We start from the raw sequence: 11,715 nt of genomic DNA, 5'->3' as shown, positions 1-11,715 counted from the left end.
AAGTAGTAAAATTAATTTAAAAAAGTGAACTTTTTATAACTGAATTGTTTTTCTGAAATAATAAAATATAATTCATTAAAAAAACTAAATTTTAATATTTTAAAAACTTTTTACTAAATAAAATTTTAATATTTGAAGAAATATTAATATTTTTTATAGTTATTATTTAAATAAAATTTTAATATTTGAAGGAATATATTAATATTTTTTATAATTATTGTTTAAAAGTAGTAAAATTAATTTATATAAGTGAATTTTTCAGTTTTTGTAACTGAATTGTTTGTTGAAATATTAAAATATCAGAAGAAAATTAAATAATTAATTAAAAACATTAAATTTTATTGTTTTTAAATCATTTTACAAAGTAAAATTATAATATTCAAAGGAAAATATTAATATTTTTTATAATCAATATATTTGAAAGCAGTAAAATTAATTCAAAAAGGTGAAGTTTTCAGTTTTTGTGACTGAATTGTTTACTGAAATATTGAAATATCTGTAAAAAATTAAATAATTAATTAAAAAAACTAAATTTCACTGTTTTTAAAACTTTTCAATAAATAAAATTCTAATATTTGAAGGAAATTATTCATATATTTTATACAATAATTATTTAAAAGTAATAAATTTGAAAAACAATTAACAAAATCCCAGGTATTTTTTCGGAAGTGAATCGATGTGAAATATCCTGCTGGAGTCCTGCACGCTTGCGCCCTCCCCATCCGCCGCAACAAGATATTATCAACAAAGGTCGAAATCTCAACAGCAGAAGCAAAATTCCACCCTTTTAAAACCGCATTTCCAACCCCCATTTAATGCTAAAACAGACCACAATCCGGAGAACCTGAAACCATTATAAAAACTTTGATTCCCACAGTATTGTCAGGGTTGTTTTCAGAGGGCTGCGACCTTGACGTCGAATCATATTGACGAATAGGGGTGTTGTTATTCTAGTGTGGTTGTAGGTGGAAAAGTGAAAAGCCGGAGGGTTTTGCACCTCGTCGTCGATCCGCGAAACTCCACGAAATGTGAGTCTTAATCTTTGTTCACTTAATTATTTACATTTTATTTTAATAAAGACATTGTTAATTAATAAATTAGTTTATTTGTGGCTGTTTTACTAAAAACATATGCTTAATTATTTTTTAATTTTGTTAATTTTATATATTAAAGTATCAATTAATTATTTAATGGAAGAGATGATAATTAATTATTGCTGTTAATGTTTGTATTAAAACAACTTTGGAGTAAATTATCTTTAACGTATTTAATTTACCATAGAATATAACAATAATTTTCAAACAATTAAAATAATTATTCTTTATAAACAATCAAATTGTTGAACTGTAAATATCATAAATAATTTCTTAAAATTTTGAATGGTTTTAAGTTATAATGTCTAATACCATATATAATTTTTATATTAGTATTATTTTGTTTTGTACTATACATTTTTAGCATTAATTAGAGACATTTTGTTATTGAAATTATTATTCTAAAGTAAATTAACTTACCACAGAAAAAATAATAATATTCACCACATATGTAATTTTTAAAATAAACATATGTTCATTATAAATAAGTGAAAAAAATGTTAAGTGATGTTATTTACACTCGTTAATTAAATTGCATAAATTGAACAATAAAATATTGACCAACTAAAATCCAGTTTGTAAAATAAACAGGTCCTGCAAAACTGCTTAAAATTTAAATAGTTGCTCAGTTAAACAATATGTCTCCATCTATTGCAGAAAGCAGGAACCATTATAAATTTCACAACAACATTTTATCAACACTCAATTAATTAATTGTCAATTATGCTGATAATTGTGTAAATGCACAGAGATGGGATAGGTTCAATCAACCCAATTTTTCAAGAAAATTAACACAAATTTCCTGCAACAAACAAAATTCTACTAAGAAGAACTGTTTCTGTTAAAATAAAAAATTAAATAGACCATTGATGAAGTTTAAAAAATTGAATTTTGGCCAAATTCTGAGACAGTAGATCAATGTTTTCGACGATTGTTGATGGAATTTTGTTCAAATTTGGCGGCCTACAAAATGGACAGTCACAAAAAGTACAAAGGAAAAAACTGAAAAACAAAAAGAACGGATTTATTGAATAAATGGTGTGCGTTCATTAATACGCATTGGCTCGTACGTTTTTATCAGTCGTGCGAAATGAGAACAGGGATGGGATAGCACAAACAAACTGTTTTCGATAACGCTCACATTTACCAAATTTATTTACCAAATCGAAAAACCGCAAACGTTTTATAAATTTTTGTAATCGTCTTGTGGATTCTCGGAATCGGCCGATTAATCCGCATTTAATTAGTTCGATCCGGATTGAAAATAAAGAGATTAATCTGAATTTTTAGTGAGGAATTTCTTGTATAAATGTTTGAAAAACAACTGCACGATTACATTGTGTCCAACGATACCATTGGTGAGTTCACACGATTTGTTTGATTGCTTCAAATTTGTATATTTTGTATATTGAAATCCAAAAATCGACATAAGGTTTCTGTATAGGTAAAAAGTTATAGGGGAAGTTATTGCTGTGTGACTTTTATTTTAACATAAAACTAAAATTTTCTGTGCCCATTAATTTTGGATTTATCTCACATTTTGTGTAACAGTCCATGATGTTTACATTTTTAATACATTTTTGGGGTAATTGGGGTGTTATTTTTTTCATTTGGGCTATTCACCTAATACAACTCACTTAATGAGCCATTCCAGGATAAAAGGCAAATCTTATTGAGATACTAATGAAAGGTCATTAAATTGTGTATCAAATGGTACCTAATTCATGTTGATCTGAAGAAAAATAGCTGAGTTACAGCTGTAGAAAGTTCAATTTTCAGACCATTTTCGACTATTTCCAGTCGCTTTCACCTCTTAATGAATTTTTTTCTACAATAAATAATTTCAATATCTCATGTTTTATATTTTCAATCAATAGCTTGTTCAATTACTGAAATTTCAAGTCCTGGTAGACTAAAATCGGATAAAAATTGAAAATGTTGTGTTGATAGAAAGATAAGAAGACAGTGTATAAGTTCGTTGCTTAATCCCAATGTTCGTCGTCGTGTAAAATAAATGGTAACTCTGATTGAAAAAATAATACTTCATTAGAAAGATAAATAAATTATACACCCAATGATACATAACTCGTCTTGATCGGAAGAAAAATAGCTGAGTTACAGGTATAGAAAGTTCAAATTTTGCATTGTTAATGAAGATTTTGCTTTGCAAGGGCTTGAAAATTTGAACTTTCTACAACTGTAACTCAGCTACTGTTCTTCTGATCTAAACAAATTATATAACATTAGGTGCATAATTTATTTACCTTTCTAATGAAGTATTATTTATTTCAATGAAACTGGCTGTTTACGCTAGACGACGACAAATATAAGGACTAAGCAACAAACACAAATACTCTTCTTGAAGTTCTATCAACACAACCTTCCTATTTTTTATCCAATCTTAGTGTACCAGGGTTTGAAATGTTTCTGATTGAACAAGCTGTCGATTGATAGCACAAAACTTGTGGTATTGAAATTATTTATGGTTGAAAAAAATTACTTAAGTAGAGAAAGTTAATGAAGATCGTCAACAATGGCAAAAAGTTTGAACTTTCTGCAGCTATATCTCAGGCATTTTTAATCTGATCGAAACGAATTGAGTAACATTGGTTGCATATTTTCTCATGTTTCTAATGAAATGTTGCTTATCTCGATCGGACTTTCCGTTTATACTAAACGACGACAAATATTGATATTAAACATGTAATTCATATACATTGTATTCTTCTTCTTTTCATCACAACTTCTTCATTTATTATCCGATCTTAGTCATCTAGGGCTTAAAATGTTTGTAATTTAATAAGCTATCTTCTATTAGGATTAAATTTATTTATTGATAAATGGTGAACGGGGTTGAAATTTGAACTTTCCAAGACTGTAACTCAGCTATTTTTCTTCCAATTGAAATGAATTAGGTGCCATTAGATGCATAATTTACCTATCTTTCAAATGATTATTGTTTATCTCAATTTTGTTGTTCAGCGCTTCCGAATTATCCCAAAGAAGTGTGAAAGAAAATGTCTGTGCTTTAACAAGTTGCTTTTTTTCAGCTTTCTCTGAGGCGTCGTTAAATTTGTGAAACGTGGCGAAGTTTGAGGGCAAACTGTTTTCGGCGGTCAACAATTTTTTCACAACATCGCCGCTTATCAATCAAATTAAAGACTTGATGGTAAGTCCGGCTCCAATTGATTTTGTCAACCCCCACATTTAATTTATGTTTGTTTTATTTGATTTTTTTGATTTATTTTTATTTTAGTATTCTTTGTCGAAGTTCGCCTCAATTTTCCAAAATGGCTTTGCCCAAAAAATGTGGACCAACTCGTTTTTCACATGGGAAAAATACTATTTTCAGGTACACAATGTTCAAAGATATAGAAGTATCATTAAAAATTTTCAAGAATAACATTTGATTTGATGATTAACGCATTACGTATATGTATTTGATTGCGTGTTTTACCTCTCTGGTAAACCAAACTAAAACGTGCAAACGTTCATGTTGAACGAGGTGTGGGTATTTACTAGATTTACAATGTTACTCACTTTGTTCCTCATTCGTAATCCAGATTTTGTCTCCTCAACATCATAAAGAACTAAGTGAAAATGAAAAGATTTTTAACCTTCTGTCCAATCAGAAAGAAGTACAGCTTTGGAGTAAGTTTTATTTAATTCATTTATTTAATAATTAATTTTCATTTTTTACTTTATGCATTTATTTTTAATTAAACTCTCCATTTGTTTTCAAAATAACAAAATTGTTAAATATTTTTATGGATAATTTAATATTAATTAATATTATATTATTGTATAAATATTATTATCATGTTCTGTTGATCAATTAAATAATTTCTTAAAATTTGGACTGTTTTTTAGTTTTATTTCGTAATTTTTTTATTACAACTTTCAAATTATTACATTTTTTATAATAATAATAATTTTTTCTAATATAATTTTAAGATTATTTAAAGACTTGATACTAAAATTAATATTTTATAATTTTTTTAAATTTTGACTTTTTAAGTTATAAATTAAATATTTTTTAAATTCATTACATACTTTATAATTATTTTAAAATTACTCATACATTTAAATATTTATTTTATTAATTTTTGTATAAAATTTCATCTTCTATATTATTTAAAGTCATCTTAATGTATAAAAATCATAATAATTCCATTAATTTATTTGTATTTTTTTGTTTATTTTTATAATAATTGAAAATAGTAAAATATTTTTTAATTTATTGCATTTTTATAGATAATTTAATATTAATTAATATTATTATTAATAGTATTTATATCAATAATAATAATTTATCATTTTATCATATGTCATATGTTGATGTATTAAATAATTTCTTAAAATTTTGAATGTTTTTTATTATTATTTACATATTTTTTATTACATCTTTCAATTTACCACATTTTTGTAATTATTTTAATATAATTTATATACCTGTTGCTAAAATTAATATTTTATATTTTTTTAATAATTTCTTCCTATGTTTCCAAATTTAATATTTTAATCTACTAAATAAATTCTTAAAATTTTGACTTTTTTAAGTTACATTTCATAATTATAACATTTAAATTAAATATAGTTTTAATTCACAACTTTCTTTATAATTATTTTAACATTACTCATACACTTAAAATTAATAAATTATAAATAAAATGTCTTTATCTTATTTTTGATAATTTTATTTCTTATTTTATTATTTTTTTGTATAAAATTTGACCTTCAAAAATATTCTCTGTATTATTTTTTATTAATATTAAACTATTCTTTTAATATTAATCATTTAAATAGTTGTTATTAATCATTAAAACAGTTTAAATTTAGAATCTAATCGATGTTTCATCATTAATAATAATTATGTTTTTAAATTGATTAATATGTTTCCTTGTTTAAATATTTTAACGTGCAGATTAATTTATTTGTGTATTATTTAGTTTAAACAAACGACCCAACAACACCGCGTATGTATAAAACTAAAAATAAATTTGTACTCAAACCAGAAATTTCGTAATCGCCCCCCACAACTGACGTATTATAATTGCCAACGATTAAATTTAATTCGCCACTTTGTTTAATGCATCAATTACACACAAGTTTTTTTTTTTTTCTACTCTTTTTTTGTGGTTTTAATCATCGTCAATTATCCGCACATAAAATGTTTAGTAATAAATCACCCGAAAGGCGGATGCAAATAAAATTGTTTTTGAGCTCTTTCACCGATCATGTTCCCTTTAAACGTTCCGCAGACAAGGCAGACGACGTTGCAGGAGGCCGCAGGTGATGGCAGGATATCGTCAGTTAAACGAGCGGAAGACGCAGACGGAGTTGGTGATCGCGATCAAGAAATACATGAGCCAGTTCGTCAGTTCGTTCAGAATGTCGGCACGCTTTCCACCCGACACACCAACGTATCAAAAAGTCAAATGAAAGGTAACATTTGTATATCTTCTTTCTTCACCTTTGTTCCTCAGGGTAAATTTTAATATATATCTTCTCCCATCATTCTCCATGACATATTTTATCTTGTGATTTATTTTAATGTATATCTTCCCTTCTCTTTATCTTCCTCTATTTCTTCCACAGGGTATAATTTAAACTTTATCTTCCTCTTATTCTTCTATAGGGTCTTCCTTCCTTTTTCTACATGGTAAATTTGAAAGTATATCTACCTATTTGCGATCCACAATATATATTTTATAGTATATCTTCCTACCTCTGTTCAAACAGTATATATACTAAACTTTATTACCCTCTCTTTGTTCCACAGTGTATACTTTAGGCATTATCTTCCTTCTTTTGTTCCAGATAGTAAATTTGAAAATATATCTTCCTCTTTGTGTTCCACAATATATATTTCAATGTATATCTTCCAAACTCTGTTCGACATATATCATATGTATACCCTCTATTTATTAACCAACGTATATTTTATGTATATCTTTCTGTCTGTATCCTACATTAATGTACGTTTTATCTTTCTCTTTCCACCATTGTCCACCTTCTAAATCTCTTCTTCTTTCTGCCACACTCAGAATTCCGTGAGGCGTTCCGTCTCTTCGACAAAGACGGCGACGGCAGCATCACCAAGGAGGAGCTGGGCCGTGTGATGCGCTCCCTGGGCCAGTTCGCACGCACGGAAGAGCTGCAACAGATGCTGCAGGAAGTCGACGTTGACGGTGACGGGAACGTGAGTTTCGAGGAGTTCGTGGACATCGCGTGGTCGGCGGGCGCAGGCGCAGATCCCGACCACGTGCTGAGCAGGGAGGAGGAGGAGAAGGAGTTGCGTGACGCCTTTAGAGTGTTCGACAAGCACAACAGGGGCTATATCACTGCGTCGGACCTGCGGGCGGTGCTCCAGTGCTTGGGGGAGGACTTGTCGGAGGAAGAAAGTAATTTTACTCCTAAAATTATTAACCGTTGATCACTAATACTTAATGTTTCAGTCGAAGACATGATTAAAGAGGTGGACGTTGACGGGGATGGACGAATTGACTTTTACGGTACCTTAACTAATATAAAATGAAATTTAACATCTAAACATGTTCTTTGCAGAATTCGTAAATGCTTTAGGTGAACCAGGAACGGAGGACAGTTTGGACGACGAAGACGAAGAAATACTAGGCTACTAAAACTCCAAGAAAAAGCGTTGCCAAAATTAAACCATATCTCTACTTATTTATATAATCCTCTAGTTGTATTGTTGAGAAAATATTTAAACAAATTTTATTTTATTATTATGTTTTTATATGTATGTTTGTGAGGTTGTGATGGAAATGACCAATTAATATTTATCGTTTTATACACACAGGGTGTTCGATTCATATCTGCACAAGTATTATTAATTTTAAACTAGTTGTTATTGTTTTTCGCTTTGAATGTAACCAAAACAAAATAAATGTAAGAAAAAATATAAATATTGTCCTAAATATAATAAAAAGAATCAAATTTGATATGTGTTTTATTTTTTCTGTAATATAATATAGTTTAAGGTTATGTGTGGTTAGGTTAAGTTAGGTTAGGATATGATTAAGGTGATATAGGTTATAAAAACTATTATTTAATATAATATTTAGTAAATTATATACAACATCGTTTTGTTTTAATAATTTTAATTTAATTAATATTAATCAGTAATTATGATTGGAACCACTTGATCTTCCAATTACATTTAAAAAAATCACTGTAGATAGTAATGTAGATTGTTTAAATTTTATCTCCAATTACAATTGTGATGTCAATCAATTTTATCTCAAATACTATAATTAAACCCACCAATTCCAAACATGTAACCTGTTATCTTGATTGATGTTATTTTTTTGTTGCAAAAATTTGCGGAAAACACTTTTTTTTTTAAAACAAACACACCTGAAACACCGCAAATTACAAATAACTAATCTCACAATTGTTACTTAAAATCTAACGAAAGATATAAAAATAATCTTATCTCAATTTTATCCACACATGACGAACATCAAGATCCCATCATTAAAGTGATGAGCTAGGTGTTTGTTTGAGGATTTGATTTTATTGTTTTACGATGAACAATTTTTACGACGCACTGTTTGCTTTCTGTATCGTAATCGTCAGCGCAAACTGTTATACGTTAACCGAACAAGGTGAGTAATTAGACATTTCCTTGGTCAACACAAACTTTGGTTTTCTTCTGTAGACCTTCCGGAGTTGAAGTATCTGAACAAAAGCGTCGACCCCTGCGAAGACTTCTACGAATTCACCTGCGGTAACTTTAAAAATGTCCATCCCAGACCTGAGGACACGGTCATCCTGGACCACTTCACCCTCCTGGCCAAAGATATTGTTGACATGACCACAAGTATTAAGCAGATTCATTTTGATTTTGAACAAAATATTGTGTATATTGTGGTGCTTTACAGAAATTCTAAAAGAGCCAAACAGAAAAGATGACCCTGAAGCACTGAAGAAAGCCAGAGCTGCCTACAAAGCATGCGCGGACTTAGACTACATCGATTCAATGCCAAACCCAGAACTTTCAGTAATTGCTGAAGTGAAAGGGTTCCCAATGGTGACAGGCCAACGTTCTAAAGAAAAGTTTTCTTGGTACGAAATCGCCGACTTGATTGCTGAGTACGGAGTACCCATGGTGTTCAACAACTTCGTCAGTTATCCAAGTTACACCGACGCCAACAAAACTATGATCTATGCAAGTTTATTTTCCTACTATTTTAGGGTGATGGTTTAAAGGTTTGTTTTGTAGTTCACCGAGGAGAAATTAACTTATCCAGTTATGGCAAGATTTGACAGTCAACAAACGCCAGAACAAGCTATAGAGTCTTCCATTGAAGAAATTGCCTCCACCCCCAATTTAAGAGAAGAAGCCCCCTTTACCACCCTCTTAAAAAACCTGACTTTGAAAATGAAATATGCCACAGGCAACATCTATACAAGTGACCAAACTGTTTTGGAAAACCTTGATGAAACCATGACTTTCATGCGCACATTAGCTTTACCACATGTACTAACATATTTAGTTAACTGAGTTCGTTAACTGGTTATTTATATTAATCACCTTTCAGAATGTTCCTGTTGATGGTGAACTAGTTCCTTTAATACCTGAGACTTACACAATAACAGTAAAAGAGTTGCAAGAATGGACGGACTTACAATTCGGCAACAAGACCCACGTAAGTCAAAACAACTAAGCCAGTCAAAACGACTCAGTAATAATAATTTACAGTTAAACTGGGTGAAATTCCTGAACATAGTGATGAAAAAATCCGGAGTGAATGTTACAGACGACACACAGGTGTTGTGCAGCAATGGCTTCAACCAAATATTATATGCTACCATAAAAACTGTTGAGGAAGCTTCCTCTGATCTCTTGAAGAACTTTGCCCTGCTCAGACTCTTCGTGTACCAAGCCTTAGACAGTGACGCCCAAACACGTGAGGCTTTCGAAATTTACTACAAGTCTAGAGGAAATCAGGTCTATTCCAGGTGAGATAATAAAATGCGTCTGAGCTAGCGCTGACTTCAATGTTGCAGGAGTGAGTATTGCACCAGGAAAGTGGTGGACGTGTCCGCCTTGGCCAGTACCAGCTTCGCAGTCGCCTACGAGTACCAGCTGAGACATTTCAACGTCAATAAATTACAGAAAGCCACAGAAATGATCCACGACCTGTGGGACGCCTTTGCCGAGATCGTTTCTGAGGCAGACTGGATGAGCGACGACAACAAGGCCACAGCTTTGTTGAAAAACAGCAAGATGATCACCTTGTTGGGTTACCCGGAGGTGTCCGAGGACAAAACTGAGTTGGACAAGTTTTATGAGAGCTTGAGGATCTGCAGCTGGGACAACTATGGCAACGTCAAGCGACTGAGGGCGTTCAGAATGGCCTATCAACTGTCACAAGCCAAATCAAGGGACAGAACTGTTTGGGACAAGTCTCCGTTCGACAACAACGCTTATTACACCCACGCAACCAACCGCATCAGTAAGACCAGGAATTTATGCAAGCTATTTGTAGTCTTAGTTTTATTTTTGTAGTATTCCCCGCCGCCATGCTGAATCCTGTGTTCTTCACCGGCAACTACTCTGTAGTCGATTATGGAAGAATAGGAAGCATCATTGGGCACGAAATCACTCACGGTTTCGATAGTACGGGTCAGGTGTTCAACGAGGAGGGCCTTAGAACGCCGTGGTACTCGAACGAAACTGCGAAAGCAGCCCACGCTAAACAGCAGTGTTTCAAAGACCAGTACTGGCAGTACTACGTGCCTCAATCAGACTCCTACGTACGTTTTACTTTGTTTAACCTTATGGTAGGTTTCTGACCATTTTTTAACATGTAGGTAAACGGTACCTCCACTTTAAATGAAAATTTGGCCGACAATGGAGGCATAAGGGAGGCCTACAAGGCAATGAAGAAGTACCTAAGCAGATCAATTGTGAATTACAACCTGGACAATTACACAACAGATCAGTTGTTCTTTATAGGTTTTGGAACTGTAAGTTCAGGTTTGTTTTAAAGTGTTCTCTGATCTTTGATTTTGTAGATGTGGTGCTCTGAGGCTTCGGATTATTATTATGAAGCTCTGTCACAAAGTGGAAGTTATTCGCCCACCAAATGGAGGGTTAATGGTCCTCTGTCTAATTTGGAGGAGTTTTCTGAAGCTTTTAATTGTCCGGTGGGTAGTAAGATGAATCCTGTGGAAAAGTGTAGGTTGTGGTAATCAGTTTTTTCGTTAATAATTAATTTTGATGTAATAAATATTATTGGATAATAACTATAAATAGTTTTATTGACCTCAATTGGTACTAATTTTAAATAAACGGGTTTTGAAGACGATTATAAAAATGCATGTGTTTAAAAAAGTAATATTAAACTTGAGTTTTCTGAGCTGCTGGTACTATATAAACCTAGCAAGTTGGTACTCATTTTAAAAGGCTTTTAAAGACAATTCAAAAAATGCTTGTAAAAATAAATTATTTAAATATTTATATTTTTAATTAAATTCCTACTGTTGACTTTTAAAATTTTCACACCATAAATCTCAAACTAAACATGTCCAAATAAAAATATCGCACGCGCTAAGCAGCATCATAAAACCGTCACATGAGAATCCTTAT

General features: G+C 31.0%; 2 protein-coding genes across 6 annotated transcripts; both read left to right on the top strand.

Annotated features, from left to right (window-relative positions):
• The first annotated feature begins 874 nt into the window (after window positions 1–874).
• On the top strand, window positions 875–8,059 carry LOC109602976 (calmodulin-like). 5 transcript variants are annotated; one of them, XM_049968350.1, is made up of 7 exons: window positions 876–1,028; window positions 4,145–4,263; window positions 4,351–4,446; window positions 6,356–6,539; window positions 7,142–7,498; window positions 7,553–7,609; window positions 7,662–8,059. In XM_049968350.1, the coding sequence occupies exons 2-7, from the start codon at window positions 4,261–4,263 to the stop codon at window positions 7,736–7,738; spliced, it is 774 nt and encodes a 257-aa protein (XP_049824307.1). In that variant the 5' UTR covers window positions 876–1,028; window positions 4,145–4,260; the 3' UTR covers window positions 7,739–8,059. The 5 variants fall into 5 exon arrangements, with proteins under 5 accessions (XP_049824309.1, XP_049824307.1, XP_049824308.1 ...); XM_049968349.1 differs by lacking the exon at window positions 876–1,028 and adding an exon at window positions 2,143–2,452; XM_049968352.1 differs by lacking the exon at window positions 4,351–4,446 and having other exon boundaries at window positions 875–1,028.
• A 543-nt stretch (window positions 8,060–8,602) lies between these two features.
• On the top strand, window positions 8,603–11,367 carry LOC109602963 (neprilysin-11-like). The gene is made up of 10 exons (XM_020019408.2): window positions 8,603–8,725; window positions 8,779–8,940; window positions 9,002–9,288; window positions 9,343–9,600; window positions 9,662–9,769; window positions 9,823–10,082; window positions 10,131–10,579; window positions 10,633–10,880; window positions 10,938–11,093; window positions 11,142–11,367. Exons 1-10 carry the CDS (start codon window positions 8,647–8,649, stop codon window positions 11,316–11,318), a joined length of 2,184 nt encoding a protein of 727 aa, XP_019874967.1. The 5' UTR covers window positions 8,603–8,646; the 3' UTR covers window positions 11,319–11,367.
• Window positions 11,368–11,715: the final 348 nt, after the last annotated feature.

This window comes from Aethina tumida, chromosome 6 (assembly GCF_024364675.1).
Source record: "Aethina tumida isolate Nest 87 chromosome 6, icAetTumi1.1, whole genome shotgun sequence".
In the NCBI taxonomy this organism is placed as follows: Eukaryota; Metazoa; Arthropoda; class Insecta; order Coleoptera; family Nitidulidae; genus Aethina; species Aethina tumida.
The sequence above is the reverse complement of the archived record's forward strand: the minus strand, read 5'-3'. Positions and strand labels throughout refer to the sequence as shown.

Excerpts from the sequence above, each read along its gene's own strand:
- LOC109602963 (XM_020019408.2), top strand. The coding sequence starts at position 8,647 with ATGAACAATTTTTACGACGCACTGTTTGCTTTCTGTATCGTAATCGTC. Across the intron at positions 9,289-9,342 it reads CCAACAAAACTATGATCTAT|TTCACCGAGGAGAAATTAAC; the intron begins GCAAGTTTATTT and ends TTTGTTTTGTAG. Across the intron at positions 11,094-11,141 it reads TCTTTATAGGTTTTGGAACT|ATGTGGTGCTCTGAGGCTTC; the intron begins GTAAGTTCAGGT and ends TTGATTTTGTAG.
- LOC109602976 (XM_049968350.1), top strand. Across the intron at positions 4,447-6,355 it reads GGGAAAAATACTATTTTCAG|ACAAGGCAGACGACGTTGCA; the intron begins GTACACAATGTT and ends AACGTTCCGCAG. Across the intron at positions 6,540-7,141 it reads ATCAAAAAGTCAAATGAAAG|AATTCCGTGAGGCGTTCCGT; the intron begins GTAACATTTGTA and ends TGCCACACTCAG.